Source organism: Microcaecilia unicolor, chromosome 4 (genome assembly GCF_901765095.1).
Source record: "Microcaecilia unicolor chromosome 4, aMicUni1.1, whole genome shotgun sequence".
NCBI lineage: Eukaryota > Metazoa > Chordata > Amphibia > Gymnophiona > Siphonopidae > Microcaecilia > Microcaecilia unicolor.
In genome coordinates, this window is record NC_044034.1 from 317685172 (window position 1) to 317699304 (window position 14133).

At 43.0% G+C, this 14133-nt stretch overlaps 1 protein-coding gene across 1 annotated transcript in view; it reads left to right on the forward strand.

Annotated features, from left to right (window-relative positions):
• The first annotated feature begins 709 nt into the window (after positions 1-709).
• TGFA (transforming growth factor alpha) overlaps positions 710-14133 on the forward strand; it is a 52469-nt gene continuing 39045 nt past the window's right edge. Inside the window, exon 1 of the mRNA XM_030201897.1 lies at positions 710-758. Coding sequence (XP_030057757.1) covers positions 719-758 — 40 coding nt within the window. The 5' untranslated portion in view covers positions 710-718. The remainder of the gene's footprint in view (positions 759-14133) is intronic.

Genomic DNA, 14133 nt, shown 5'->3' on the forward strand with positions numbered 1-14133 from the left:
TGGACAAAAGATTTGAAGTGCTAATTAGGATCAAATCAAATTTTTAGGATTTTTTTTAAATTTATAATCCTATATGGAGTTCTTACCCTGCCACTAGTAGCAGTCCTCACAGACAGCAACTCCAATATGGAAAGTCTGACCTTATATAACCGTAAATAATGAATACTAATGTAAACTCCACCCCCACCCCCATTGGAGCTTCACAATTCCTGTCACAAAAGACTCCAGGTGACCCAGTTACTGACTTTGCTTCTCATTTACTAAACATGAATGTTTTACAGGGTATTTTCATAAATACTTCTGTTCATTGATTGCAATAAAATATTAAAGAACTTTTAGCATTAGTTAGAGCTTCAATAATAATAATAAATCCAGCTCCCAAAACGTGTCACAGATGTATGGAGTTAGTCAAATTAAAAAGGTGTCATGAAAAACTTGCTTGTTAACCCTCACTTCTATATAAATCAAGCTGGAGATGCCTCTTATTATAAGATTATTTCATGCAATTTGGGGTAAACAGCTGAATAGGAGACTTGCTCTTAACCATGCCATTCTTGCACTACAGGTTGTTGAATGTCTCTCCACTGCTTAAAAATTCAAAGTTCAAACTATTATCTCCTGGGTATTTGTACCTTTCCTCTCCCTGCCCTGGTCTGTCTTCTATCAAGCAGTTCACCTGAGACTTTGTGCTTTTCTTTCCCCAGGACTTGTGCTAGTGATGTGTCAGGCGCTGGAGAATACAACTGCTGTTCTGAGTGGTAAGTGTCCCTGTTTTTTCTTCCATCTCGTGTGGCCTAATGTTTTGTGCAGAAGTGGTAATAAGCAAGTGCCATCACCATGGGTGATTTCTTCCCTCCTCCCCGGCTAAAAATAGTTGCCAGTTTTATTTAAAACACTCGCAAGGTGTGCTTTACCAAACGGCTTACCTCCCTTAAACCTAGAGGTTTTCAGCCGAGAAGGACCTCTTAGCTCACCCGGTCGGGTCGTGCTCTCCTCTGTCACCACAGACCCTACTCCGTCTCTAGCTTTCTGTCCTTCATTATCCCTGACTTCTGTTTATCCCAAACTTGCTTTAAGCCTTTTACAGTTTTGGTGGTATAGCAAAGCTGAACATATATGGCTTATAGCGAGCTGTAGCATAGCTTCGATGCAGTTTAGAACTTAGCATCTCTATATTCTATGTTTGGTAGAAAATGTAAATGCTTGGCCTCTCAGGTGGGCAGTCACTTTCCCTTCACCTCTGTGGCTGTTGCTGGCTCAGTTAAGGAAGGCAATCGAATACCACTCTGCAAATCTGGGTGAGCAGAGGGCAGTGAAGGAGCTATCGTGTGGATGAACTGAACGGTCTGTACAGCAGCTATAAAAGGAGGGATAAATCTTCCTTCTGACTAGGGTGTTGGCTTATAACATCTGTTTACAGGTTCCATTCCTGGTGTGGTCAATGCGTCCTTTGTGTATGTGTGGTACTATAGACAAAATAAGATGTAATTGGGTAAAATTAGGAACACTTGTGTAACTTGTCTCCCTAATGCTCCTGGTCTTTGGATATAAGTTACTGTAAGTTATTACCGCACATAAAGTCACTTTAGTCTGCCATTTGATTCTAGTTATTAGGATCATCTGCTGAGAGCATGGTGAGAAAGAGGGTGCCATGTAGTTTATCTGCCATCACCAGTACCCAGCTGTTGGTTTGTTTTCTGTCACTGAGCATCCTTCCTGGAGACAGCAGAACACCTGGAGAGATACTTTTTCTCCTCAGCTGGATCCTTGGTGAGCTGTGATACTTTTTATTTAATTGAACCAAAGTAAGGCGTTGCTGTTCACAAATTTTCCAGGCCACACACTTTTTTTCTTCAGTTATGATCAAAGACATGAAGGGGCCTATACGACATCAAAAGTTCACAATGCAGAATCCTGTTTTGGATAATTCTTATAAAATGTATCACAACCCACAAGGAATTCATATTACTGAGCTATTAGAACTGTGCTCTACAGCCCGCAGCAGGAGATACAAAGCCTTCTGTAGTTTTTATTAATTATGGTGCATACAGTCATGCAACAACACTGTACCTGGAAGGTATTAAAGGTATAATAATCCTACATTTTAGGGGTAAATTCAGTATAAGTTGCTAAATGTTGGGTGTCAAAATAAACTGGACGCTAACAAGTGTTCTATAACAGCAAAGTTGCGCTAGTATTCTGTAACACATTTGGGGCCCTGTTTACAAAGGGCGCTAGCATTTTAGCATGCGCTAAAAATGAGCGTGTGCCTATAATATTCCTGTAGGTGTCTATGTGGTTAGCGCGTGCTAAGACCACTAGTGCACCTTTGTAAACAGGGGCCGCCAAACTTATGTCGTGTCTACAGGTGGCATAAATGGTGGTGTCTAAATGTGGCAGTTTGGGTGCATAAATAAAATTATTCTATAAACTGCACACAGCTCATGTCCCTTCCACGCTAACACTCCCTTTGCATTAGCGTGCAAGAGACATTAGGTACGAATAGGGGCACAAGTCTGTTATGTGGGCAAAGGCAAGTTAGTGCCCGTTGTTCGTATTTTTCACCAATTTAGTGCCAATTAGGCCCAATTATACAGGTACACTTATAGAATTTGGGGGGTAGAGAGCAACTCAGTAACATAGGTGCTAATGTTTGTGTCCATTACTTGTGTAAATGTTTAGAATAGTGGCATTTCTACACGCTTGTGCACGCATAAGTGTGTAAATGCCAAAATTCCGCCAAAGTGCTAATCTACAAATACTTAACTTACATAGTGCATGTTTGTAAGAGGGCTGTACACAGGGGTGGGGCTCAGACATACACATATAACTTATAGAACAGGGTAACCTATGCAAATATCTTAGCAATTAGGTGCTAACACAGCAGCTTTATGGCTGGCATAAGCACATCATGCCTAAATGTTAAGCATGTATATACCTATTTAGGATAATGTTCTATAAGGGAAATTGGATGCCTGTGTTCTTTTTTATAGAATAGGCCCTTACTGGGTGCCCTGTGTTAGAATTGCCCTCCCAAACAGCAAAACATCAAGCTTCCTGGCTGGATATAAACCCTGTGTGGGCGAGCCTAAAATTTAAAAGTGATAATTTTCTTTCACCAATGCTAATAGTAAATCAGAACAAAATTTTAATAAATGATAAATAATGTGGGTGGAATAATGGAAGTTACTGGCCAGGAATTATTTGGAAGAATTGTGATCACCAACTGTGCATTTTGTGTTGTAGCCCTCCAGGCCTTAAACTTGAGGTTTACCAACTGGGTTCAAAATGAGAGATTTTAGGAAAGATACATATAGAAATTTGTCTGTGCAGGAGGTCAGCCAGTCTGGTGTTTCTCCTGTTTAAAGCACAGCTGCTTAGCAGAGTCTTTGAGTGTGAAGCCTCTTCCTTGTGCTGTGGTCTGGATGTCATCCCGTACTCAGCGCTGGTGATCTAAAATTAGCAGATTCACCTGCAGCACAGTGTACGCGATGCACTCATACTGTTGGTTTGTTGACTTGTTCAATACCTCTCTCTGGCTCCATTCCTCTCATGCAGGCGGAACTGTGCAGCACATTAAAACTGCTGCTTATCCTGATTGGAAAAGGGAGACAATTGAAGCTTTCCCTGGTTATGACCTGAACGATGTACAAGCTGCCCAGTGGGGTCACAGGCAAGGAAAACACAGCCCGTGCTTCCCAGTGAGGATAAATCCACATTAAATTTTTTTTTCTTAAATGAATTAAACTGATTCAGTGTGAGCTGAAGATTCCAGAGAGAACCAAATCTGCAGCTTCTCTAAGGACAAAGTTATTCCAGGTAATAGATTAAAACTTAAAAACATGGTATTAGCAGGGCTCATCTAGATCATGTGTCAGGTCTGAGCTAAGAGATGAAGAAAGTCCCTTCTTGACCAATATTGAGACCCTCTGCATTATGGGAATTAAAGCCCTGCCACTTAGTTTCACTGGGGACACATGGATATAAGGACCATTTTCAAAGCAAGAAGATATGATAGAGACATTAAATATCTCCATAGTATAAATGAACAGGAGATGGGCCTCTTTGAATTAAAAGGAAACTCTAGAACAAGAAATCATAGGATGAGACTAAAAATGGTGTAATCTAAGAAAATGTTTCTTTATGGAAAGGTTAGTGGACGCATGAACAGCCTTCCAGCAGAGGTGATGGAGACGAGACTGTTTAGAAGACCATGGGACAAGCATAAAGCATCCCAGAAAGGGACATGGTAGAGCTTAGTGTTTGGCATAGATTGAATAGGCTGTATGGCCTTTGCCATTATTTTCAGTTTCTATTAAACCTCCTACTGTGGAGTTCTAGTGGCTTGAGTTTGGCTCCATCCTCTTTTCTTCCTGATGTTGGTTACAAACCCCTGGCTTGAACTGATTGTGTTGGTGGTCCAACAGCTAGTATAACTTGGCAAGTGGGGGGCAGGTTACCCCACTGCCTTTGTCTGCTGAGGATCTTGCATTGGGGTGGTATATGTAACCCGCTTTGACTGTATCTACAGAAAGGCAGTATATCAAGTGTGGAATAAACAAACAGACACTCGAGGTCTTTCTTGACAAAGAGCTAGCTTGTGTTTGCCCACTTCTATACATTCCATAATTTGCTCTCCATTGTGAGTCTGCACAGAGCTAAGTTCTCTGTTCATTGGCTGAGTGCCTCTGGGACAGCAACAGACACAGTAATGCCTGTGAGCTTATAAAGGAGCAACAATGGCCAATGGATCAAGACCTGCCAGCCCAAGAGTGTTTTGTTTATTGTGTTTGTGATTTTTAAATGGCACTTGCTAAAAAGAAAACCTTTAATTAAGGTTATTTTTCTTTGTATTTATTGGTGTGAGAAACCAACCTGCCCAAAAGCAATGTTTGCCTTCCTAATGGAAAGCTGATGGTGGTTGGGACTCTTGTGAGCCCAGCCCCTGTTCTTGGTGGGGGTGGGGGGGGGGGGGAGAGTTCTTGAGTATCAGAGTCAGCTCGGTGGAAACTGCCTTTAATTGGTCCTTATTAACATGTGGTTTTTAGCACAGCTCCACAACCAGTCATTTAGGGGCCCTTTTACTAAGCTGCAGTAGGGCCTATGCACGCGCAACATGCACCAAAATGAGACTACCGCCAGGCTAGCGCACCCCCCCCCACCCCACCCACCCCCCCCCCCCTCACCCCCCCCCCCCCCCCCCGGCAGTAATTTCAGGTTTGGCGCATGCTCGTTCCAGCGGTAGAAATTAATTTTTTATTTTCTACCGCACGCAACGTTTCTGGTGGTAATCGGCAGTTGGCGCACACAGAACGGTTATCATATGTGTAGCGTGTGAGCCCTTACCGCTAGATCAATGGGTGGCAGTAAGGGCTCAGGCCATAAATAGCTGTGCGTTAGTTTTAATTTTAGCACACGCCCATTAAAAAAATGCCTGAGACGGAAAAAATGACCCAGAGCGTGGCAAAAACACACACCCACGCTACCGCAGGCCATCTTTTACTGCAGTTTAGTAAAAGGATCCCTAAATCAGTACAATAAAAAAGGTATCATATATGTACATATATATATATATATATATATATATATATATATATATATACTATCTCTTTAATAGAACATATCATAACGACCCATCACCTGAACTTTAGTACATTACTGTTCTAATTGTTATTTCATCATCGACCTTGCTATACCCAATGTTTTATTCCACTATGAGGGGCATAATTGAACGTCACCGGCGATCTATTTTGACAGCGGCGCAACAGCTGGCTGGAACCGTATTATCGAAAAAGATGGCCGGCCATCTTTTTTCTCGATAATACAGTTTAGCCCAGCCAAATGCCAGAGTTTGCCGGGTTTGAGATTGCCGGTTTTGTTTTTCAGCGATAATGGAAAAAAATGCCGGCCATCTCAAACCCGGCGAAATCCAAGGCATTTGGTCATGGGAGGAGCCAGCATTTGTAGTGCACTGGGCCCCCTCACATGCCAGGACACCAACCGGGCACCCTAGGGGGCACTTCTAAAAATGTTTTTAAAATACACAAATAGCTCTCAGGTGCATAGCTCCCTTACCTTGGGTGGTGAGGCCCCCAAATCCCCCCCAAACCCACTCCCCACAACTCTACACCATTACCATAGCCCTTATGGGTGAAGGGGGGCACCTACATGTGGGTACAGTGGGTTTTGGGGGGGTTTGGAGAGCTTAACATTTACCACCACAAGTGTAACAGGTAGGGGGAGGGGTGGACCTGGGTCTGCCTGCCTGAAGTGCACTGCATCCAGGGACTTGCATACTGCTGTCAGGGAGCTGGGTATGACATTTGAGGCTGGCATACAGGTTGGTAAAAAAAGGTTTTTATTTTTATTTTTTTAGTGTGGGAGGGGGTTGGTGATCACTGGGGGAATACAGGGAGGTCATCCCCCATCCCCCATTCCCTCCGGTGGTCATCTGGTCAGTTGGGGCACCTTTTTGTGCCTTGGTCGTAAGAAAAACATGACCAGGTAAAGTCGTCCCAAGTGTTCGTCAGGGACGTCCTTGTTTCTTTTGATTATGGGTCAAGGACGTCCAAGTGTTAGGCACACCCAAGTCCCGCCTTCACTACACCTCCGATACGCTCCCTTGAACTTTGGCCGTCCCTGCAATGGAAAGTAGTTGGGGACATCCAAAATTGGCTTTCGATTATACCGATTTGGATGACCCTGTGAGAAGGATGCCCATCTTCCGATTTATGTCGAAAGATGGACGTCCTTCTCTTTCGAAAATGAGCCCTTTAGCCTGTTATGTGCCACTGAAAATTAGCAGCTATCCCCCACCAAGCAATTTAACTGGTCAGCGGCCAGCTAAATCACTTTGAATATTGGCCGGTTAGTGTTTTAGTTCTTGGGGTGAGTGCCTGTCTAGTTAATTTTTAGAGCCTGTGGTATTTTTGGCTCTAGGAGCTTGAGTGTTTGTGTGACACTATGATGTGAGAGAGATGTAATATTGGTTAAGAAGAACATACAGCAGGGTTTTCCTTCCTTCCTTTCATTTTGCTAAAGTTGGAATAGTAGGTGCAATGCAGAGAGCAAGGAGAGAAAATATTTATCTGTGAGAAATTATGATGTCACTAGAAATGACTAATGCCAGACAAGGCAAGAGAGGGCCCTGGAAACAGAGAATTGTGGCATCACTAAGTGACCGAAAAAAAATAATAGATTAAAGAAAAAGAGAGACCAGGGTTGACAAACACAAAGAAAGTAAAAAGAAATTGAAAGAGAAAAGGAAAAAATTAATAATTAATTTTGGATCTTGGAGTTTAGGAATGGCGTAATTGCTGTAAAAACAAACGGATGAAACAGAGTCACGTTCTTAATTGGTCTAGCTTGTCATTTGGTGTAAGAATTAAACGTCAGCTGGGATATATACTTATCTGAAGCAGTTCTGGGTATGTTGACTGTCTTTCATCCTTCGCTTGCAACCCTGCAATTGAAACACATACAACATCTGTTTATTTTTATAGAAATTATGAGAACCATAATATTATTAACCCCTAGATTCTATATATGGCACTCAAATTTGGGTGCTAAAATTTCAGTGTGGAGCAAAGATGCACATGCAAATAAATTAGCGAGCCATTAACTAGCATGAAAACAATTATTGCAGTTAATTGGCAATAATTTGGATTTATGTATGAATCTGCCTGTGCAATATTTTATAACTTTGGATGCCTAAATCCCCTAGTACACAACTCAAAAGGGGGCATAGTCAGGGGTGTTCTGAAACGTTGAGCACAGTTTTATAGACTAGCACCATTTCTGTACCCAAATGCAAATGAATTGGTTGCCTGCGTTTACATAAAGTTTCAGCTGACATAAATACCGGCGCCCAACTTTGGGTACAAGAATCGGCTTTAAGCATTATTCTATAAAGGGTGCTCAACCCAAAGCACCCATTGTAGAATAGCACTTAGTGTCAGTTTTTTTTTTAGCACCATTTGTAGAATTTCCCCCCAAATCTATATATATAAAACTCACCCTCAACGTTCTGAAGACAGTGATGTCAGTGAAGCCATGCCCTGACTTCCTTCAAAAAGGTTCGAAGGCTTGTGGTGGTGAAGCCACCAAAATCGCTCCAGGCCCCACCCTCGAGGGCGGAGCAATGGCAGAACAATGAAGGGGTTGGCAGGGAGGGAGGCAGGGAGGCGGGGGGGTTGGAAATCGCTCCGGGCCCCGCCCTTGCGTCAAACATCATGACGTTGAGGGCGGGGCAATGGCAGAACAACGAAGGGGTTGGGCAGGGAGGGGGGGTGTTGGCGACGAAAACCTTGCTAGCGCCCATTTCATTTGCTCAGAAACGGGCCTCTTTTACTAGTAGTATAATAAAATAACTATTCTAATTTTAAATCTCCTGGTTGGTGTTGAGTTTATCTGGGAAATCCAAACACTCTGGCCATGACTGATTTAACATCAAATTTGCTTACATGCACTACCAGGGGGTTTACACTAAGTAGCCTTAAAATAGGGTCTTCAATTGTTTCTCTGGATAGATGTTCTAGGCTTTTTGATGGAATAAATACCCAATACTTGCAGCCTGCAGGAGCTACCGAGAGTGTAGAGCATTCTTGGATGGGAATAAGAAACATGTTAAAAAAGCAAAACCAAGCCAAATAAACCAACATTTCTAAGGTTTGTCTCACAGAGCTACCAAGTTGCTCAGTTCCAAAGGGGATTTTGGACAGTCCTCATTTTTGAACTGATTGGGCTGTTGAAAAAAATCGTTACATTTTTTTGCATTCAGCGGAGAAGAGCATTATTATGTCTTCATTTGTTGCAAATCATAGCCAGTTCACTGGTTGTAACTCTTATTACGTAAGAACATGTGTGTTGTCATACTGGGACAGACTGAAGGTTCATCAAGCCCAGCATCCTGTTTCCAACAGTGGCCAATCCAGGTTACAAGTACCTGGCAAGATCCCAAAACAGTACAATACATTTTGTTCTGTTTATCCTAGAAATAAGCAGTGGATTCTCCCCAAGTCCATATTAATAATGGCTTATGTACTTCTTTTTTAGGAAGCTAGCCAAACCTGTTTTAAACCCCGTTAAGCTAACTGCTTTTACTACATTCTCTGGCAACAAATTCCAGAGTTTAATTACATGCTGAGTGAAGTAGTATTTTCTCCAATTTGTTTTAAATTTACAACTTTGTAGCTTCATTGTGTGCCCTCTAGTCCTAGTATTTTTGGAAAGAGTAAACAAGCGATTCAAGTCTACCCGTTTTACTTCACTCATTATTTTATAGACCTCTATCATATCTCCCCTCAGCCGCCTTTTCTCCAAGCTAAAGAGCCCTAGCCACTTTAGCCTTTCCTCATAGGGAAGTCGTCCCATCCCCTTTATCATTTTTGTCACCCTTCTCTGTACCTTTTCTAATTCTACTATTTCTTTTTTTTTGAGATGCGGTGAACAGAATTGCACACAGTATTTGAGGTGCAGTTGCACTATGGAGTGATACAAAGGCATTATAACATCCTCATTTTTGTTTTCCATTCCTAAATACATAAGTATTGCCATACTGGGAAAGACCAAAGGTCCATCAAGCCCAGCATCCTGTTTCCAGCAGTGGCCAATCCAGATCACATATACCTGGCAAGATCCCAAAAAAGTACAAAACATTTTATACTGCTTATCCCAGAAATAGTGGATTTTCCCCAAGTCCATTTAATAACGGTCTATGGACTTTTCCTTTAGGTAGCCGTCCAAACCTTTTTTAAACTCTGCTAAGCTAACCGCCTTTACCACATTCTCTGGCAATGAATTCCAAAGTTTAATTACACGTTGAGTGAAGAAACCTTTTCTCTGATTCGTTTTAAATTTACTACATTGTAGCTTCATCGCATGCCCCCTAGTCCTAGTATTTTTGGAAACACCTAACATTCTATTTGCTTTCAGCATATCCTCAGTGATGACACCTAGACCCTTTTCCTGGTCGGTTAATCCTAATGTGGAACCTTGCATCACGTAAATACCTTTTGGAGAGATTTTCAGTGAATTAGTTTAACCACTCAATCATGACAGCTTTTGGGCTACTTTTGCTATAGGCCCTGATTTGATGATCTACAGCAGTGTTCTTAATTGTAAGGCCTGGGGGCTAGTGGTGTCCCCCATTAACCCTACTTGTGGCCCCCTGCGTCTTTCCCCATTACACAATCTCCCCCAAATTTTTCTCATACTTTCTGCTGGTATCCCACCATAACTGTTATTCTGTTTAATACTTGTACCACACAACTCTCAGTTTGACCTGTTTGCTGCTCAAACTCCCATTCCATCCTCACAAGACTGAGAGCACCATACAGTTCAAAGTTATTATGAACTCTGTGGTGCTGGAGGAAAACAGAATGACTGTTCAAAAGATGACACCACAAACACCTCCAGAGAAAACATAAGGGAATATTAAAAACTGGAAGGGGAGATCCAGCTTGAAGGGCATGTGGGTACAGACAGGCTGTTGAAGATTGACAGGGTGTTTGCTTTGGCCGGCGACCTGCCAAGTCTCCCGCATTCAGCGGGAGACTTCCACTTTCGCGGGTCATCTACCACTGAGACACTTCTACCTCCACACCACCACTGCTGCTTCTCCAGCGATTCAACCAGTGCCACGATTTTGGAGTGGGCTTAAGCTCAAAGTGGGGAGGGGTCGAGGACCCCTTGCAGTTATGCCCCTGGGGGGAATAGATGCTGGATAGGGGGTATGATAGAGTGAACTGAAACACTCCCTCTTACCCATCCCTGCTGTCACTGGTGTAAGTAAAATACTTTCTGCAATGTCATGGGATTGAGGTGTGCCGTGGAGTGGGGAGGGCAAGGCAGAGTGGGACAGGGCTGGGGGCCTGTACTAAATCTCCCTCTCAAAAATCAGGGCCCCTTGGCAGTTCTGCAGTGATGGTGTTGCCTGTCACATTAAAGTTGTATCTTGACAAAAGACCACACTTGAAAAACAGTGAAAATCTCTGGTCTATAGTTTCATCTTTGGCTTTGCATGAATGGCATTTGCTGCCATTTAAAAAAAAAGTTTTATTATTATTATGACTTAATATACCACCTGTAGTCTAAATCAGGGGTGGGTAACCACAGTCCTTGGAGGAGGGGCACGACCCAGTTGGGTTTTCAAGATTTCCACAATTAATATGTAATTTGCAGTACATTTGATTTGCATGTACTTCTTCCATTGTATGCAATCTTCTGCATATTCATTGTGGAAATCTTGAAAACCTGACTGGATTGTGGTTGCCCACTCTTGATCTAAAGGATCCTAAAGTGATTTACAAAAAATTACATTGGCATTTGCATGCCCTATTCCTGTGTTACAGGAGTGTCTGTGCTGATGGCACAGATGAATGAAAGGTATTAACATGTATAGAAAGTTGTGCCAAAGCCAACACAGAACTTTGTTGTACATCGGAAAACTGATGGTGGGACTTAGACTCAGAAGGGACAGCACAGGAGGTAGCATATTGCTGTTGGCCTGGAAGCAGCAAGAGCAACAGATGTTGGGGAATTCCAAGCAATTAAAAAGTATGATTGTGAGAAAGGAAGAGGCCCAGCTCGGCAGACATTGCAGGTGAGGGTAGCTGGGCATATAGTACAGGCTGGAAGAGTCAGAGAGGCAGTGTCAAGTTTTCGTGGGCCCTCTTTGTTACCTGTCCTCCTCAGGGGCCTGCTTTTCAACAAGTAAAACAAGGTTGGGGGGGGGGGGGGGGAACTGTCAAACCAATTATGTGAGATTAATGAATTTTGAGGAAGATTATGTGCAGAAGGAGCCACTTAAACTCCATAACCTCAGCGCACAGATATCTCTGAGAACTTGCTCCCTTCACAGGAATTCAGGTAGCAGAATTCCACAGCAGGGAGGACAAGGATGTCAGTTCTGTACACAGTAACCAGGGTGTCAACCAGACTAGGCCTGTCCAGGAGTGGAAAGAATAGAGCAGTTTTTTATTGTATTTATTGAAAACTATCTTGACTAGCCCTTAAATTCTGTGGTGTCTAAACCAGGTCTGAGCAGTTTGGAAGCAGGACTAGCAGACTTGCAGGCTCCTTTTTGAAAAAGAAGGATGTCCATCTTTCCACATAAATCGGAAGATGGACGTCCATCTCCCAGAGACGTCCCAATCGGTATACTCGAAACCCGGTTTTGGACGTCTCCAACTGCAGTCCGTCGCAAGGACATACAAATTTCAAGGGGGAGTGTCGTAGGCATAGCGAAGGCGGGATTGGGTGTGCCTAACACTTGGACATCTTTGACCCATAATCGAAAAAGCAAGGACGTCCATGACGAACACTTGGACATTTTCAACCGGATGTGTTTTTTTAAAGAATAAGGCACAAAAAGGTGCCCAAAATGACCAGATGACCACCGGAGGGAATTGGTGATGACCTCCCGTTACTCCCCCAGTGGTCACTAACCCCCTCCCACCCTCAAAAAACATCTTTAAAAATATTTTGTGCCAGCCTCAGATGTCATACTCAGGTCCATGACAGCGCATGAAGGTCCCAGGAGCAGTTTTAGTGCACTTCAGACAGGCGGACCCAGACCCATACCCCTCCCCTACCTGTTACATTTGTGGAGGAAACAGCGAGCTCTCCAAAACCCACCACAAACCCACTGTACCCACGTCTAGGTGCCCTCCTTCACCCGTAAGGGCTATGGTAGTGGTGTACAGTTGTGGGTTTTGGGGGGCTCAGCACACAAGGTAAGGGAGCTATGTTCCTGGGAGTATTTTATGAAGTCCACTGCAGTGCCCGGTTGGTGTCCTGGCATGTCAGGGGGACCAGTGCACTAGAAATGCTGGCTCCTCCCACATCCAAATAGCTTGCATTTGGACGTTTTTGACTTGGAGATCTTTGTTTTTGAAAATCGCCGAAAGTCAAAGACGTCCAAATCCAAGGACGTCCAAATTTAAGAATGACCTTGGATTTGGATGTCTCTGACTTTATTTTCGAAATGAAAGATGGACGTACATATTTTTTCGAAAATACGGTTTTCCCCGCCCCTGGATTTGGACGTTTTACAAAGACGTACAAATGGCAACTTGGACGTTTCTTTTGAAAATGCCCCTCTTGGCCTTCTTAGTGACCTAATTACAAATCCAGTTCTGTATTAGTAATTTCATTAATATATCCTTTGCCCTATTCTCTAGTTGAAGGCAGGTGCTGTTTGGGAACACAGGTGGCATCAAACAACCCATGCATCCAGAGTCTTTCTCACAGAGGGAAGAGAGCCTTTCAAGGTCCTTAGGCCCTGGGGAAATCTTTTGCCAGAAGAACAAAAATTGCACCACACAACTACAGTGTACTGGGACATTTTTTCTCTGTGGTGATGTCTTTTTGTTTGTTTGTTTGTTTGTTTGTTTTCTTTTAACTTGGAATTAATTTTATTTATCTATTTATTTATGTTAAAAAATGTGTATATCGCTTAAGGCGATTTACAATTTAAAACACATACATGAAAAATAAAATCTAGATAGTAACATATCACGCAGCACATATACATTTATAAACCAAAAGTATTGCTCTGCTTCATATCCGTATCATCCACTGCTATTACATAAAAGCTTCTACAAAGAACTGTGTTTTTAATAATTTCTTAAACTGAGTAACCGTGCTGCATAGCGAAGTGGTCCCGGAAGGGCATGTCATAAGTGAACCCCACAACAGAGAAAGCAGATAGACTCGTTTCAACATAATGATCTTTCCCAACCGTATCCAAAGACAAGGAATAACTACAAAAAAGAAATTCATCTACAATCTGGGAATAAACAACAAAACAGGCTTTCTAGTGTTCATTTTACAGCATTAATGCCTCGCAATGGGGAGTTTTCAAGATACAGCAATTTATCTGCATCTGCATGTTTTCTTGTCTGCTGCAGAATTAGCACAAAAATGGTTAATGACAGAGGAAAAAAAGCAAGGAAATCCTGCCTCTTTCCAGGGCTGGTCCAAGGCTGTCAGACAGTGGCGTACCAAGGTGGGGGCGGTCCGCCCCGGGTGCACGCCGCTGGGGGGGTGCCGCGTGCCTGTCGGCTCTTCGTTTTCATGCTCCCTCTGCCCCGGAACAGGTTACTTCCTGTTCTGGGGCAGAGGGAGCATGAA